General features: G+C 40.7%; 1 protein-coding gene across 1 annotated transcript in view; it reads left to right on the top strand.

Annotated features, from left to right (window-relative positions):
- The window catches only part of RIOK1 (RIO kinase 1), a 29,827-nt gene extending 15,267 nt beyond the window's left edge, over positions 1-14,560 (top strand). Inside the window, exons 9-17 of the mRNA XM_050787450.1 lie at positions 275-361; positions 1,072-1,209; positions 1,577-1,680; positions 1,905-2,011; positions 6,875-6,940; positions 7,831-7,950; positions 9,391-9,444; positions 10,749-10,901; positions 13,864-14,560. Coding sequence (XP_050643407.1) covers positions 275-361; positions 1,072-1,209; positions 1,577-1,680; positions 1,905-2,011; positions 6,875-6,940; positions 7,831-7,950; positions 9,391-9,444; positions 10,749-10,901; positions 13,864-13,974 — 940 coding nt within the window. The 3' untranslated portion in view covers positions 13,975-14,560. The remainder of the gene's footprint in view (positions 1-274; positions 362-1,071; positions 1,210-1,576; positions 1,681-1,904; positions 2,012-6,874; positions 6,941-7,830; positions 7,951-9,390; positions 9,445-10,748; positions 10,902-13,863) is intronic.
- Positions 14,561-15,099: the final 539 nt, after the last annotated feature.

The following is a 15,099-nucleotide window of genomic DNA, read 5'->3' on the forward strand; positions in this document are numbered from 1 at the left end:
ATGCACATTTTTTTTCAGTTTAACATCTCTGGAATTGCTTTGGCTATTATAGGTTATGGGATGTAATAGTCGAGTTGCTAGTGTTTTGTCATTCTCAGTGGTACATAATGGTGCCAGTTAACATTATCTTAGAGTTTATGAAATATTATAATACAGTTGAGAGGCCTTGGTGCTATTTCTTAACAGCCATATTAATTTTGTGACCTGCAGTTGTAATTTATTTAGATGCCTTTTCAACTTTTCAGCTGTCCTTTTATTTGTTACAATGTCACAGGCTAAACACAGCAGAGATACCGTGTCCAGAACCAATAATGCTAAGAAGTCATGTTCTTGTCATGAGTTTCATCGGTAAAGATGACGTGTAAGTATGTGGAAGCCCTAATAATTGCATTCTGAGAACTGTATTTTTAAGTTCTTTGAGTTTATCCACTATGTGAATATTTCCCATTTGAATAACTTCTTTTATGAATCTTTCCCACTATATTAGTGAATACATGTTATCAATGTATTCTAGCTTTTCAAGTCTGAAAATGCTTCAGAATGAGGAGCAAGTTAGTCCTATGTTGGAGGGTGGTCTTAGACAGTGTGTTGGGAAAGCATCTATTTGCTGGTACCTTCTTGGTTTATCTGCAGTGAGGCACATTTTCCACATGCAGCTCACATGATGAGTTGTAGAAGAGAAAGGCATGTAACAGTATAGTAAGAAGCAAGAAAACTTGTTCTTGGTCATTTTTTTTTTCTTTTTGAGACGGAGTCTTGCTCTGTTGCCCAGGCTGGGGTGCAGTGGCCGGATCTCAGCTCACTGCAAGCTCTGCCTCCCGGGTTCATACCATTCTCCTGCCTCAGCCTCCCGAGTAGCTGGGACTACAGGCGCCCGCCACCTCGCCCGGCTAGTTTTTTTGTATGTTTTAGTAGAGACGGGGTTTCACCGTGTTAGCCAGGATGGTCTCGATCTCCTGACCTCGTGATCCGCCCGTCTCGGCCTCCCAAAGTGCTGGGATTACAGGCTTGAGCCACCATGCCTGGCTGTTCTTGGTCATTTTGTCTTAGTTCATTTTCTTTTCATTCAAGGCCTGCACCACTCTTGAAAAATGTCCAGTTATCAGAATCCAAGGCTCGGGAGTTGTACCTGCAGGTCATTCAATACATGAGAAGAATGTATCAGGATGCCAGACTCGTCCATGCAGATCTCAGTGAATTTAACATGCTGTGAGTGTATTTTGTCTCTTAAGAACTGCCTGTAAGTTGTTTTGTGTCCTTTAAAATGATAAATGACAAACAAAATCCCACTCCAAGAAGTCACACTAACATCTGAAGTTTTATTGTTGACTTCCAAATGGCATAAGATAGGATTCCTTTTTTCAGTGACCTTAGTCACAGAATTGACCGCTTGGATCATTAACAGTGAATGGACTTTGGAAATTCTCCCAGCTTTCATCTGTTAGTCAGGATGGCCTCATCTTATCTACCTTGGTCATTTTGTGAATTACTTCCCTTGCTCTTAAGAGTAGAATTTATTTTAAACAAAAAACAGTAAAGTAGTACCATCCCACAGCTTCTGTGTCTCTGGCCATAGGTACCACGCTGGAGGCGTGTATATCATTGACGTTTCTCAGTCTGTGGAGCACGACCACCCACATGCCTTGGAGTTCTTGAGAAAGGATTGCACCAACGTCAATGGTGAGTAGAAACGGGAATTTTCGAAACAGCTCGTTGGTCTGTTTTGGTTTTGTACTCAGTTAAGCTGTTGGCATAAAATGTTCTCACTAAATTGTTTGGTGCAGTGACGCTTAAACCATTTGTGGGGAGATGGTATGTAGTTTTATCTCCTTGTTTCTCTATAAGGTAGTTGGAATACTAACCTTTTTCCTCATAAAAGCTATCAACATTTTTTCTTCTGACAGATTTCTTTCTGAAGCACAGTGTTGCCGTCATGACTGTGCGGGAGCTCTTTGAATTTGTCACAGATCCATCCATTACACATGAGAACATGGATGCTTATCTCTCAAAGGTAAGACAGGGAGAGGAAGGAGGAATAAAAAATAGCAGTACAGGTTCAGTATCTCTTACCTCAAGTGCTTGGGACCAGAAGTGTTTCAGATTTTGAATTTTTTCCAATTTTGAAATATTTGCCTTGTACTTACCCTAGTTGAGCATCCGAAATACCAAAATCCAAAATTGTCACTGCTCCATTTGGCATTTCATTTGAACATCATGTTGGTGCTCAAAAAGTTTTGGATTTTGGAGTATTTTAGATTTTTGATTTTTGGATTTGGGATGCTAACCAGTAATTGCATTTGCTTGACACTTCTGAGGGACCCAGATTGCATAGTGTAGTTTATTCATTTTGACAGCTTCCTGACACCTTTTCCTTCTTACTTAACAGATGAAGAATCAAAAATATAGCAAAACAGCCAACAGCCAATGGTAAAGCCAGGTTTTTTTGTTTTTTTTTTTTTTCCCTTTCCTCTCCTGAGTCAACTTGATAGCCAAGGTTTTTTTACTTTAATTTTCTGGCAAGATTACATAGACTGTCAAAGTTTGTGAAAGTTTAGTAAGAAAACTGTCAGTTTTTTGGTTATTAATTCTTTTCCCTTGTTTCTCAGAGGCCTTTCTTTTTCTTTCTTTTTCTTTTTTCTTTTCTTCCTTTTTTTTTTTTTTTTTTTGAGACAGGATTCCGTTCTGTCACGCAGGCTGGAACATGGTGGCAAAATCTTGGCTCACTGCAACCTCTGCCCCGCAGGGTCAAGTGATCCTCCCAGCTCAGCCTCTGAGTACCTGGGACTATGGACACATGCCACCACACCCAGCTAATTTTTGTATTTTTTGTAGAGACAGGGTTTCATCATGTTGCCCAGGCTAGTTTTGAAATCTTGGCCTCAGGTGATCCACCTGCCTCAGCCTCCCAAAGTGCTGGGATTACAGGTGTGAGCCACAACTCCCGGCCTCAGAGGCTTTTCTGAATATATAATTTTTTAGAATTCTGGTAAAAGACATAATATAAAAATTTATTGCTTTTACCATTTGAATGTATGGTTCAGTGGCATTAAGTACATTCACATTGTTGTACAAACTATCACCACAATCTGTCTCCACACCTGTTGCATCATCCCAGAGGGATACTCTGTACCCATTAAGTAACAACTTCCCATCCTCCAGCAATCACCATTCTACTTTCTGTCTTTGTGAATTCACCTACTCTAGGTACCTCTTATAAGTGGAATCATATAGTATTTGTCTTTTTGTGTTTGACTTATATCACTTAGTATGATAAAGTTCATCCATGTTGTAGCATGTGACAGGATTTCTTCTTCTTTTTTTGTTTGAGACAGGGTCTCACTCTGTTACCCAGGCTGGAGTGCAGCGGTGCAATCTTGGCTCACTGCAACCTCCACCTTCGGGTTCAAGCGATTCTACCACCTTGGCCTCCCCGAGTAGCTGGGACTACAGGTGCAAGCCACTACACCCAGCTGATTTGTGTACTTTTGGTAGAGATGGGGTTTCACCATGTTGGCTAGGCTGGTCTTGAACTCCCGGTCTCTAGTGATCTGCCTGCCTCGGCCTCCCGAAGTGCTGGGATTACAGACATGAGCCTACCGTGCCCAGCCTAGGATTTCTTCTTTTAAGGCTGAATAATAGTCCAGTGTATGTATATACTACATTTTGTTTATCCTTTCATCTGTGGATGGACATACAGGTTGCTTATACCTTCTGGCTATTCTGAATAATGCTGCTATGAACATGGATGTATAAATATCTCTTCAAGACCCTGCTTTTAGTTCTTCTGAATATACACCCAGAGGCAGAGTTGCTGGATCAAGTGGTATTTCTATTTTCAAGTTTCTAAGGAACCCACCATACTGTTTACTATAGCGGCTGCACCATTTTACACTATCACCAGCAGTGCTCAAGGGTGTTAATCGCTCCACATCCTCACCAGCACTTATTAATCTCCACATCCTCACCAATACCTATTATTTTGTTTCTTATTTTGTTTTGACAATGAGAGACCCCCTAATGAGTGTGAGGTGTATGTTATTATGGTTTTGGTTTGTGATTCCCTGATTACTAGTGATGTTGAGCATCTTTTCATGTGCTTCTTGGCCATTTATATATTTTCTTTGGAGAAATTTTTTTTTTTTTTTTTTATTTAAGAGACAGGGTCTCTCTGTCACCCAATCTGTAGTACAGTGGTACAATCCTGGCTCACTACAGCCTCAACCTTCTAGACTCAAGCAGTTCCCCTGCCTCGGCTGCCTCAGCCTGCTGAGACTATAGGCGCACACCATGACACCCAGCCAGTTTTTCTTTTTCTTTTTCATTTTGTTGGGACAGGGTCTCACTGTGTTCAGTCTGGTCTTAAACTCCTGGGCTTAAGTACTTTTTCCTCTCTCGGCCTCTCAAAGTTCTGGGGTTATAGGCATGAGCCACAGTGTCCAACCCCATGTCTTTTTTTAATCGGGTTTGGGTTTTTTTTGTTGAGTTGTAGTTGTATTTTCTGGATATGTCAGATAGGTGATTTGCAAATATTTATTCCCATTCTTTGACTTGTCTTTTCACTCTGTTGATTACAAACTTTGATGCACAGAAGTTTTAAATTTTGATGCGATCCAGTTTATCTATTTTTATGTTTGTCTCTGAATCACAGTTTTGAACACATGGCATGTATGCCCCTCCATAGGTTTTCAGGTTTGTTTGTTTTTGGGACGGTGTCTCATTCTGTTGCCCAGGCTGGAGTGTAGGGGTGCAATCTCAGCTCACTGCAACCTCCACCTCCTGGATTCAAGTGATTCTCCCACCTCAGCCTCCTGAGTACTGGGATTACAGGCACCTCCCATCAAGCCCACCTAATTTTTGTATTTTTGTAGAGACAGGGTTTCACCATGTTGGCCATGGCCAGTCTCAAACTCCTGACCTCAGGTGATCCACCTGCCTCGGCCTCCCAGAGTGCTGGGATTACAGGCGTAAGTCGCCGTGCCTGGCCAGGTTTTCAGGTTTTATCCTGTCTTTTCCTCTTTTTCCATTTCCTTGTAATACCTTCCCATTTCTGCCTTTGCTCAACTTTGCTCTGCCTTGTGAACTTTAAAATTCCGGTTAGAAAGCTCTTTGGAGGGGGATTTCAGCAGAAATTGTTTTCATAGGTATAGTCTCATATAACTATAATAGAAGTAGTCACATTGTGTCACTTATTATACTAAGTTCTTAATTCTGTCACCCTCAATTGTGAACTTTTATGAAACAGGAGTTTCATGTATTGCCAAGTACCCAATATCTGGCCCATAGTAGGCAATCACATCTTTAATGGAATAAATAAGTGTGTCATTTTTATTCCTCAACTTGTTTTTCTTTTTTTTGGAAATGGAGTTTCCCTCTTGTTGCCCAGGCTGGAGTGCAATGGGGCAATCTCCGCTCACCACAACCTCCGCCTCTTGGGTTCAAGCGATTTTCCTGCCTCAGCCTCCCGAGTAGCTGGGATTACAGGCATGCGCCACCATGCCCAGCTAATTTTGTATTTTCTATAGAGATGGGGTTTCTCCATGTTGGTCAGGCTGGTCTTGAACTCCCGACCTCAGGTGATCCACCCACCTCGGCCTCCCAAAGTGCCGGGATCATAAGTGTGAGCCACTGTGCCCGGCCTCTTTTTTTTTTTTTTTGACGAAGTTTCACTCTTGTCACCCAGGCTAGAGTGCAGTGTGCAATTTCGGTTCACTATAATCTCCATCTCCTGGGTTAAAGCAGTTCTCCTGCCTCAGCCTCCCCAATAGCTGGGATTACAGGAGCCCACCACCACTCCTGGCTAATTGTGTGTGTATGTGTATGTGTGTGTTTTGAGATGGAGTCTCACTCTGTAACCCAGGCTGGAGTGCAGTGGCACGATCATGGCTCACCACAACCTCCACTTCCTGGGTTCAAGCGATTCTCCTGCCTCAGCCTCCCGAATAACTGGGATTACAGGTGCGTGCCAGCATGCCTGGCTAATTTTTGTATTTTTTAGTAGAGACGGGGTTTCGCCATGTTGGCCAGGCTGGTCTCGAACTCCCGACCTCGTGGTCTGCCCGCCTCAGCCTCCCCAAAGTGCTGGGATTACAAGCGTGAGCCACTGCACCTGGCCTAATTTTTGTATTTTTAGTAGAGATGGGGTTTCACCATATTGCCCAGGCTGGTCATAAACTCTTGATCTCAGGTGATCTGCTGGCCTCAGCCTCCCAGAGTGCTGAGATTAGAGGCGTGAGCCACCGCGCCCGGGTAAGCACTGATTTTCATGTCTAAACTTAAAAAAAAAAACTCTGCTCCCACAGTTTTTTCCTTTCTTCTATATAGAGAAGAGAACAGACACTCAGTTTTACAAACCAAAAGAACCCTTTGGAATCTTTGTCACCCTTGTTTCAGTCATTGTTTGCTCAGAGAGCTTCTTTGGTGGTTTATACTGCAGCAGCAATAGAGTTGTATATTCAGGATTTACAGCCAGCCAGCCTTCTTTGCAATTCCCTTTGCCCACTGCTCAGGATTTAAGGAATGGTTCTTTCATTCTTTAGGTCTCTGTATTCCTTTAGTAAATGCTAAAGCTTTTACTAAATGCAAAAACTAATTATTTAAATTTAGTAAAAGTACCATAACTTTTGAAAAAGGGGAAGCTAGGGATTCCCCAGACTAGAAGAGCTTGATTTATTGTTACTTTTGGGTTGATGGCAGCCTTTTTGGTGAGGTCTGTGCTAGAAAGGTAACTTATACCATTAGAACTCACTAAATGCTTTCATAAGTGTGAGGAGGTGATACTTATAAAGACTGCAACAAGTTTATACCAAAACTGGAACATGGATATGTTTTCTGCAGTTGGAATGTAAAAGAAAGTCATTTTTATTTTCTTTCCAAGGCCATGGAAATAGCATCTCAAAGGACCAAGGAGGAAAGGTCTAGCCAAGATCATGTGGATGAAGAGGTAGAATTTATTATCTGTTCACAGCCTTTGGAAACACTTGTGTTTTGAGGTTTTTTTGTTTGTTTGTTTTATGTTGCTAGAGCATAAACTTGATTTAAATACATAAGCAGCTTTTTCAAATGATGGTAATATTTCCTTGAGATGTATTATGGTAAATGATTTAAGTGAGCCAAGTTGGATAGTTTACATTTCACTGTATTGGTCCACTCAGCAACCTGTTAGCCCATTGTCCTAGATGGAGAAAATTTTTTAAGAGCCTGTTAGAATGTAGGAGTCAAGAAGGAAAAGCCTGTTTTTAGTTTGCAAATGTGAGTTTTTAAATGAGTTAAGTATTGATTCTAGAAATGTTGTAGATTTTAAATATTATGCTTTGATAAAAATGAGTCAGGGTGTTTTTTTGTGAGGGAGCCATAGTAGCCTTTTTAAAAAATTCTCACAACTCTTAATGGTTGACTCTGAGGAGCCCTGTGTTTGTCGGCAGCTCTCCACCTTTTCCACTGCAGCAGCTGGGTATGTTTTGTAAGGCAGAGCCAGTCAGCGCTTGCCAACTGTAATTCCACCCCTTTCCCTCCTGCTCAGAAAAGCTTTTTGGAACACAAATGAAGGAGAAGTGTTATTCTAAGGATAACCTTGAATCAGCTCTAATGTTGTTTTTTTCCCCCTCCTTAAAATAAGTCATATGCAAAATTTAGTGTTCTATCATTAGTAGTGTTACTTTTGGGACACCACATCGCAGATGGGACACCAGTGTGTGCAGACAGCTTGGCTAAGCATCAGCGTTGGGGATGAATGAATATATAGATTCCCCTGTAACCTGATGAAGGAGTATGCTGTGTGAATGTGAGAAGTATATGAATAACAGTTTTGATTTTGCTTTTCCTCTCTGTTAGGTTTTTAAGCGAGCATATATTCCTAGAACCTTAAATGAAGTAAAACATTATGAGAGGGATATGGACCTAATTATGAAATTGAAGGAAGAGGACATGGCCGTGAATGCCCAACAAGATAATGTAAGTAGATTGGTTGGTGTGTAGCAAGCAGCTCTTCAAAAGTAGTAGGGGACTGTCCCAAACCTATTCGGGCCTTTTAAGTTCCCCTAATCTTGGATGTTGGCTTCTAGCAAGATGACTAACTGTGTTAACTTGTGTGCACATTGAATGTAAAGGGAATTCATTGGAATTTATGAGAGGAGGTAACACATTTGAATGAGTCCAACAAGTTATAATTGTAGAAACAAGATTCAGATACAAGTTTAGGCTATTAATGGTTATTATATGAGGTCCATTAACATATATTTCTTTAACATACATCATTCAGGAAAAATTTCTTTTTGGTAAAGGGCCAGATAGTAAATATTTCAGGCTTTGTAAGCCAAGAAACAGAATTAAGGTGATTCCGTAGGTCCTTATGTAACAAGAGAGAAAAAACTTCACCCTCAATTTGTATTCGTGAAATTAGAAATACTTTAATAATAATTGAATACACTTGTGTAATACAAGTATACTAAAGAAGAGTGCAATTATTCGATGTGGGGCAGATAATATTTGGCTTAATTGGGGCTGAAATTTTGTGTTTGCTATCTTCAAATTGATGGCAAATGTTTATCTGTAAAAACTACCAGGTAGGGTGGGCGCAGTGGCTTACACCTGTAATCCCAGCCCTTTGGGAGGCCGAGGTGGGCAGATCACTTGAGATCAGGAGTTCGAGACCAACCTGGCCAATATGGTGAAACCCCGTCTCTACTAAAACTACAAAAATTAGCCAGGCATGGTGGCGTGCTCCTGTAATCCCAGCTACTGGGGAGGCTGAGGCACGAGAATCACTTGAACGTGGGAGGCGGAGGCTGCAGTGGGCTGAGATTGCACCATCGAACTTTAGCCTGGGCTATAGAGCAGGACTGTCTCTCAAAAAAAAAAAAAAAAAAAAAAAAGGCTGGGTATGGAGGCTCACGCCTGTAATCCCAGCACTTTGGGAGGCCGATGTGGGTGGATCAGCTGAAGTCAGGAGTTCGACACCAGCCTGGCCAACATGGTAAAACCTCGTCTCTACTAAAAATACAAAAATTAGCTGGGCATTGTGGCGGGCGCCTGTAATCCCAGCTGCTCAGGAGGCTGAGACAGGAGAAACTCCTGAACCCTAGTGGCAGAGGTTGCAGTGAGCCAAGATCATGTCACTGCACTCCAGCCTGGGCAACAAAGCAAGACTCTGTCTCAAAAAAAAAAAAAAAAAAAAAAAAAGAACAACTATGAGGTGGCTGGTTGGATTTGGCCAGTAGATCTGGTAGACAGAAATAATATAAACTTTCTGTGTTACAGTGAGATTAATTTTAGATACCTTTGTATAATCATAGGAGATGTTATTTAACCCACATTGTTCTTAGTAGTACAATATGCATATTTCATTGTCTAGTTTTATGTTGATCCTTATTTTTTTTTCCTTTTGGTTGTAAGATTCTATACCAAACTGTCACTGGATTGAAGAAAGATTTGTCAGGAGTTCAGAAGGTATGAAGAACATGTATTACTGTTCGTTTATGTGAAAACACTTATAAAGGATATAAAACTCTAGTCATATTATTTGTTTTTATTATTTAATATTATTAGAACTAAATTAATGCTATTTTATATTGTTAAAATTTTATAGTTGCTTTCAAAGTCTGTGGACATCTTCAGAAATGCCATTTTTATGTTCTTTCTAAACATAGCACTGAAATTTGGAAATTATTTTTCTTTCTGTCTCTGAATTGTTCTGTAATTGCAGGTGAGGTATTTATCTTTTTGTATTCTAGTTGTCATTTGTGGAGTTATTAATGATAGCCATTGTGCTTCTTGATGGTTTTTACAACCAGCTTAGGAAAACTGTGGAATGTGGTCTCCTACCAGGATATTACTTGTTAAAGAACAATCTCATGAGTTCAGCAATCCTGCTGTGCTGGATTCCTGTAATGTTCTTTTTTCTTAAAACAATCTTATTTTGTTTTACATTTTAGAAGGACAGGGATTAAGTAATTCTAACTTAGGCAGTCATAAAAGCAGTCTTTATTTCTTCAAATCTTCCTAATTGAAGACTTAAAGGATCACAGTTTGCTTTCTTAAAATCATGTCTTTTCTGTGGAAAGAATTGAATTAGGGGAATTCTGGTATTTTGCATTTCTGAGTTATAATAACAGGTGTCATAAGGAAGTTATGCTTTGGATTCCAGAGCATGAAGATTTTATTGCAGCAAGCTAGAAAATCTTGTACAATTGACTTCTAAAGATCTGTTTTTTTCCTTATAAAAAGGAAACCTCACTCTTAAAAACTGCTGGGAAGCACTGTATTAGACAACTGCTAAATTTCAGGAAGTAGTGAAAATTTCTCTTCTTTGAATATTGTTTTCCCTCTCAATTGGATTAGTTTATTGCTAGAAATGTGGTTCACAGGAAAACAGCTGTGAAGTTATCCGTATAAATCTTTATTTTCTACCTCTATGTATATTTCGCCTCCTTCCCAGTCCCAACTAAATGCCCCTGATGAGCTGAAAGAAGCAGAACGGTTTTGTCGTTGGTCTAGGTCACGCAGTAAAGCCCTGGTTCCTTCATTTGGGTGTGTTCTTGAGCCTTACTTGGAGTGGCCACTTTCATATTTCCCTCCTGATGTTCATTCTGGTGTTTTAATGTTTCAGTACAGGATGTTAGTTTTTAACATGTATTTGCGAGCCTAAAATCTGAATTCTGGCATTAACACATTTAGCAACAACACATAACTTGGTTTATGTGTTGTTTAGAATTACATGGTTTAGAATAACATGGTTCTTTAATAATTTCAAGGTCCCTGCACTCCTAGAAAATCAAGTGGAGGAAAGGACTTGTTCTGATTCAGAAGATACTGGAAGCTCTGAGTGCTCTGACGCAGACTCTGAAGAGCAGGGAGACCATGCCCGCCCCAAGAAACACACCACGGGCCCTGACGTTGATAAAAAAGTAAGCAATGAGATACATTCCCCTTTTCTTTAGTGTGGGAGCACAGCGGCTCTTGTTTCTCTTTGCTCAAGGATCTAGCTAGATTGTGATGGCTGAAAACATTATTGATAAGTACCTCTAATTACTTTTTTTTTTTTTTTTTTTGAGACGGAGTCTCGCTCTGCCGCCCAGGCTGGAGTGCAGTGGCCGGATCTCAGCTCACTGCAAGCTCCGCCTCCCGGGTTCACGCCATTCTCCTGCCTCAGCCTCCCGAGTAGCTGGGACTACAGGCGCCCGCCACCGCGCCCGGCTAGTTTTTTGTATTTTTTAGTAGAGACGGGGTTTCACCGTGTTAGCCAGGATGGTCTCGATCTCCTGACCTCGTGATCCACCCATCTCGGCCTCCCACAGTGCTGGGATTACAGGCTTGAGCCACCGCGCCCGGCCTCTAATTACTTTTTTAATACCTAAGTGTGAACTTGACTTTTGGTGGTAACGTTATCTCAAGATTGGACTGCTCATCGGAGCACCTTGGGCATTGCCTAGAGAGAGCACGCACTAAATTCCGTACATTTCGTATGAAGTACAAGTGATGTTAGAGTTGACTCAGGGTAAATACTGAAGAGCCATTTCAGGGGGACTTATAGCCCAGCTTGATGTTTCTGGAATCTGAAAGACTGTATAATAGTCCCCGCTTCCATGCTTTCACTTTCTACTGTTTCAGTTCCCAGCAGTCAGCCTTGGTTTGCAAATATTAAATGGAAAATTCCAGAAATAAACAATTTATAAGTTTTGAATTGCTCACTGTCCTAAGTAGTGTGATGAAATTCATGCTGTCCTCCTCCATCCTGCCTGGGATGTGAATCACCACGTGGTCCAGCGTCTTCACACTGTCGACACTCCCCACCCATTAGTCATTTAGTAGTCTTCTTGGCTATCGGTTCAGCTGCTGTGATGTTGTGGTGCTCGTGTGCAGGTAACCCTTACTTTGCTTAATAATGTCCATAAATTACAAGAGTAGTGATGTTGGAAGTTCAGGTGTGCTTTAGAGAAGCCATAAAGGTCTTCCTTTAAGTGGAAAGGTGACCATTCTTGACTTAGCAAGGAACTCATGCCTGTAATCCTAGCACTTTCGGAGGCCAAGGAGGGCAGATCACTCCAGACCAGTCTGGGCAACAGAGTGATACCCTGTCTGTTAAAACATTGGTGATGAGCACCTGTGGTCCCAGATACTTGGGAGGTTAAGGCAAGAGGATCCCTTGAGCCCAGAAGTTTGAGGTTCTAGTGAGCTGATCATGCCACTGCACACCAGCCTGGGTGACAGAGTGAGATTCTGTCTCAAAAAAATAAATAAGAAAAGGAAAAGAATCATATGCTGAAGTTGCTGAGATCTATGATGAGAATCTTTTATCCGTGACACTGTGGAGAAGGAAAAAGATGTTTTTGCTGGTTTTGCTATCTCACCCCAAACTGCAAAAGTTAGGGCCATAGTATGTGATAAGTGCTTAGTTAAGATGGAAAAGGCATTACATTTGTGGGTGAAAGATGTAAACAAAAACATCTTCCAGTTGACCACACCATGTTGCACCGGAAAGCATTGAGCCTATACGAAGGTTTCAAAGGTTTCAGCAAGAGTTCCCCTGAAATGAGTGACACCAGGCCATTTACTGTAAGGAACAGTTAAACAGATTCAGGAATAGGTTTGGACTAAAAAACAGAAAAATTACCAGAGAGGCTGCATCTGCCAATGAATAAGCTACTGTCACATGAGTATGATCCTGTGGGATATTTTGAGAATGAGAAAGACCACATTCAAATAACTTTTATTATAGTATATTGTTACTATTCTATTATTAGTTATTATCTCTTACTGTGCCTAATTTATAAATTAAACCTCATCATAGGTATGTATATATAGGAAGAAACATAGTATATATAGGGTTTGGCACTATCCACTGTTTTAAGCATCCACTGGGGGTCTTGGAACATATATCCCCCATGGATAAGAAGGGACTCTTGTATTTCTTTAATTGCTGGCCATAGACATAAGAGACACTGCTGACTGAATGCTATGTAACTATTATTATTCCATCTTAGTCTAATCCTTTAAACCATATACAATGTGGGTCCCAAGACTTCTGAGGGACATACTCAGCTGCTAGCATATTTTCTCGTATGTCTACTAGAAATACATATTTTGTCTCTTTCCAATGTCTGTTTCTGTTGGAATATGGAACTTGTAAAGAAAAGTATTTGCAAACATTTAATAACATTCTTAGGGATATTTCTGTTTGGCTGTCTTCACATTTCTATTAAGGAAGCTCAAGGCCAGTTATGGTGGCTCATGCTTGTAGTCTCAGCTACTAGGGAGGTTGAGGCAAGAGGGTTGCTTGAGCCCAGGAGCTTGAGGCTGCAGTGCACAATGATCCTGCTACTGCCCTCCCGCCTGGGTGACAGAGTGAGTCCCTGTCTCTAAAAAGAACAAGCTCAAAGACAATTTTCACCCCAAGTTCTCCACCAACCCATAATCATTTTCTTTTCTTTGTTTTACATTACACTCACTTTTATTCTTCTGTGTGTATATTTTATTTAGTTATAATAATAAGAAGAATACTGCAGGTGGGTGCAGTGGCTCATGCCTGTAATCTCAGCATTTTTGGAGATTGAGGTGGATGGATCACTTGAGCCCAGGAGTTCGAGACCAGCCTGAGCAATCTGGTGAAGCCCCATCTCTACCAAAAAATACCCAAAAAAACCTAGCCAGGTGTGGTGGTGTGCGCCTGTTGTCCCAGCTACCCAGGAGGCTGAGGTGGGAGGATTGCTTGAGCCCAGGAGGTGGAGGCTGAAGTGAACCATGATCATACCATTGCACTCCAGCCTGGGCGACAGAGCAAGACCCTGTCTAAAAAACAAAAAAACAAAAAACAAAAAAAATGCATACTCCAAATGAATGAAATTTGGCTTTTTTGTTTGCTTTTTACAGGAAAGAAAAAAGATGGTCAAGGAAGCCCAGAGAGAGAAAAGAAAAAACAAAATTCCTAAACATGTGAAAAAAAGAAAGGAGAAGACAGCCAAGACGAAAAAAGGCAAATAGAACGAGAACCATATTATGTACAGTCATTGTCATCAGTTAACTTTTCTCGCCTGAACTCTAAGCTGCGTCTGGAAGATGGCTTATTGATTTTAACCAAATTGTCATCATGTCTGTCTGTGAAGACGGATTCAGTGTTTTCATGTAATTATGTAAAAAACTCTAAGCTCTAGAGTCTAGATCCAGTCCCTGACTCTGGTGTTGACAGAGGATTTATTTAAGCTATTATTTTAATAAAGAACTTTGTACATTTTTATTTTTATATGTTTTTCTCTTACAAATATGTTTTCAGAAGCATGATAAATATTTAAATGTCAATATCTATAACTCTTACGTGAGTGTCCAGAGGCACTCATGGGAAAATTGGTTTTGCTTTCTTTGTACACACGAGAGACCCATCTGAGGTCATCTGATTATAAGGCCATGTTTATGTAAAGGGAATTTCACTCACAATTCAGCTGGCTGTTGATTTAATCATTCACTGCAACTCTGCCCTTGTGTATATTGGTGATCATTTGTAATGCTCTTATACTTCATCTTTAATGTTCTTTTTGGAGCTAGGACCTCTCAGTTCATCAAGTTTTTTACATTCAATCATTTGGCATATTCATTCATTCATCAAAAATTTGAGTATTTTAGTTGCTGGGGATACAGCAGAAAACAAACTAGGCAAAAATTACTACCTTTGAGTAGTTTACATTTTGATAGGAAGATAAGACATTAACCAAAATAAGTAAAAAGTGGTGTATCAGCAGATGATAAATTATATGGAGAGAAATAATGCAGAGATGAGAGGGCGCCTATTTTGCAGGAGTTTGCAGTTTAAAATAGGGTTCCTGGAAAGGCCTTACTGCGGGCCGATACTTGAGCAAATACTTGAAGAAGGTGAATCGTGTGCATAACAGGAAGGAAGAACATGCCAGGCAGAGCAACCAGCAGTTGCAAAGCCCTGAGGCAGGAGTGTACGTGACAACTTCCAGAAACAGAGCTGAGACATCATCATCAAGGGAGAAAGTAGTCGATGCAATCAGATAGTGTACGGCTGTGGGAGGGTTTTGGCAGGGAGTGATACGATCTGACTTCTGTTTTAAAAGGATTACTCTGGCCTCTGTGGAGAATCGACCAGGA

The sequence above is a fragment of the Macaca thibetana genome, chromosome 4 (assembly GCF_024542745.1).
Source record: "Macaca thibetana thibetana isolate TM-01 chromosome 4, ASM2454274v1, whole genome shotgun sequence".
NCBI classification, from domain to species: Eukaryota; Metazoa; Chordata; class Mammalia; order Primates; family Cercopithecidae; genus Macaca; species Macaca thibetana.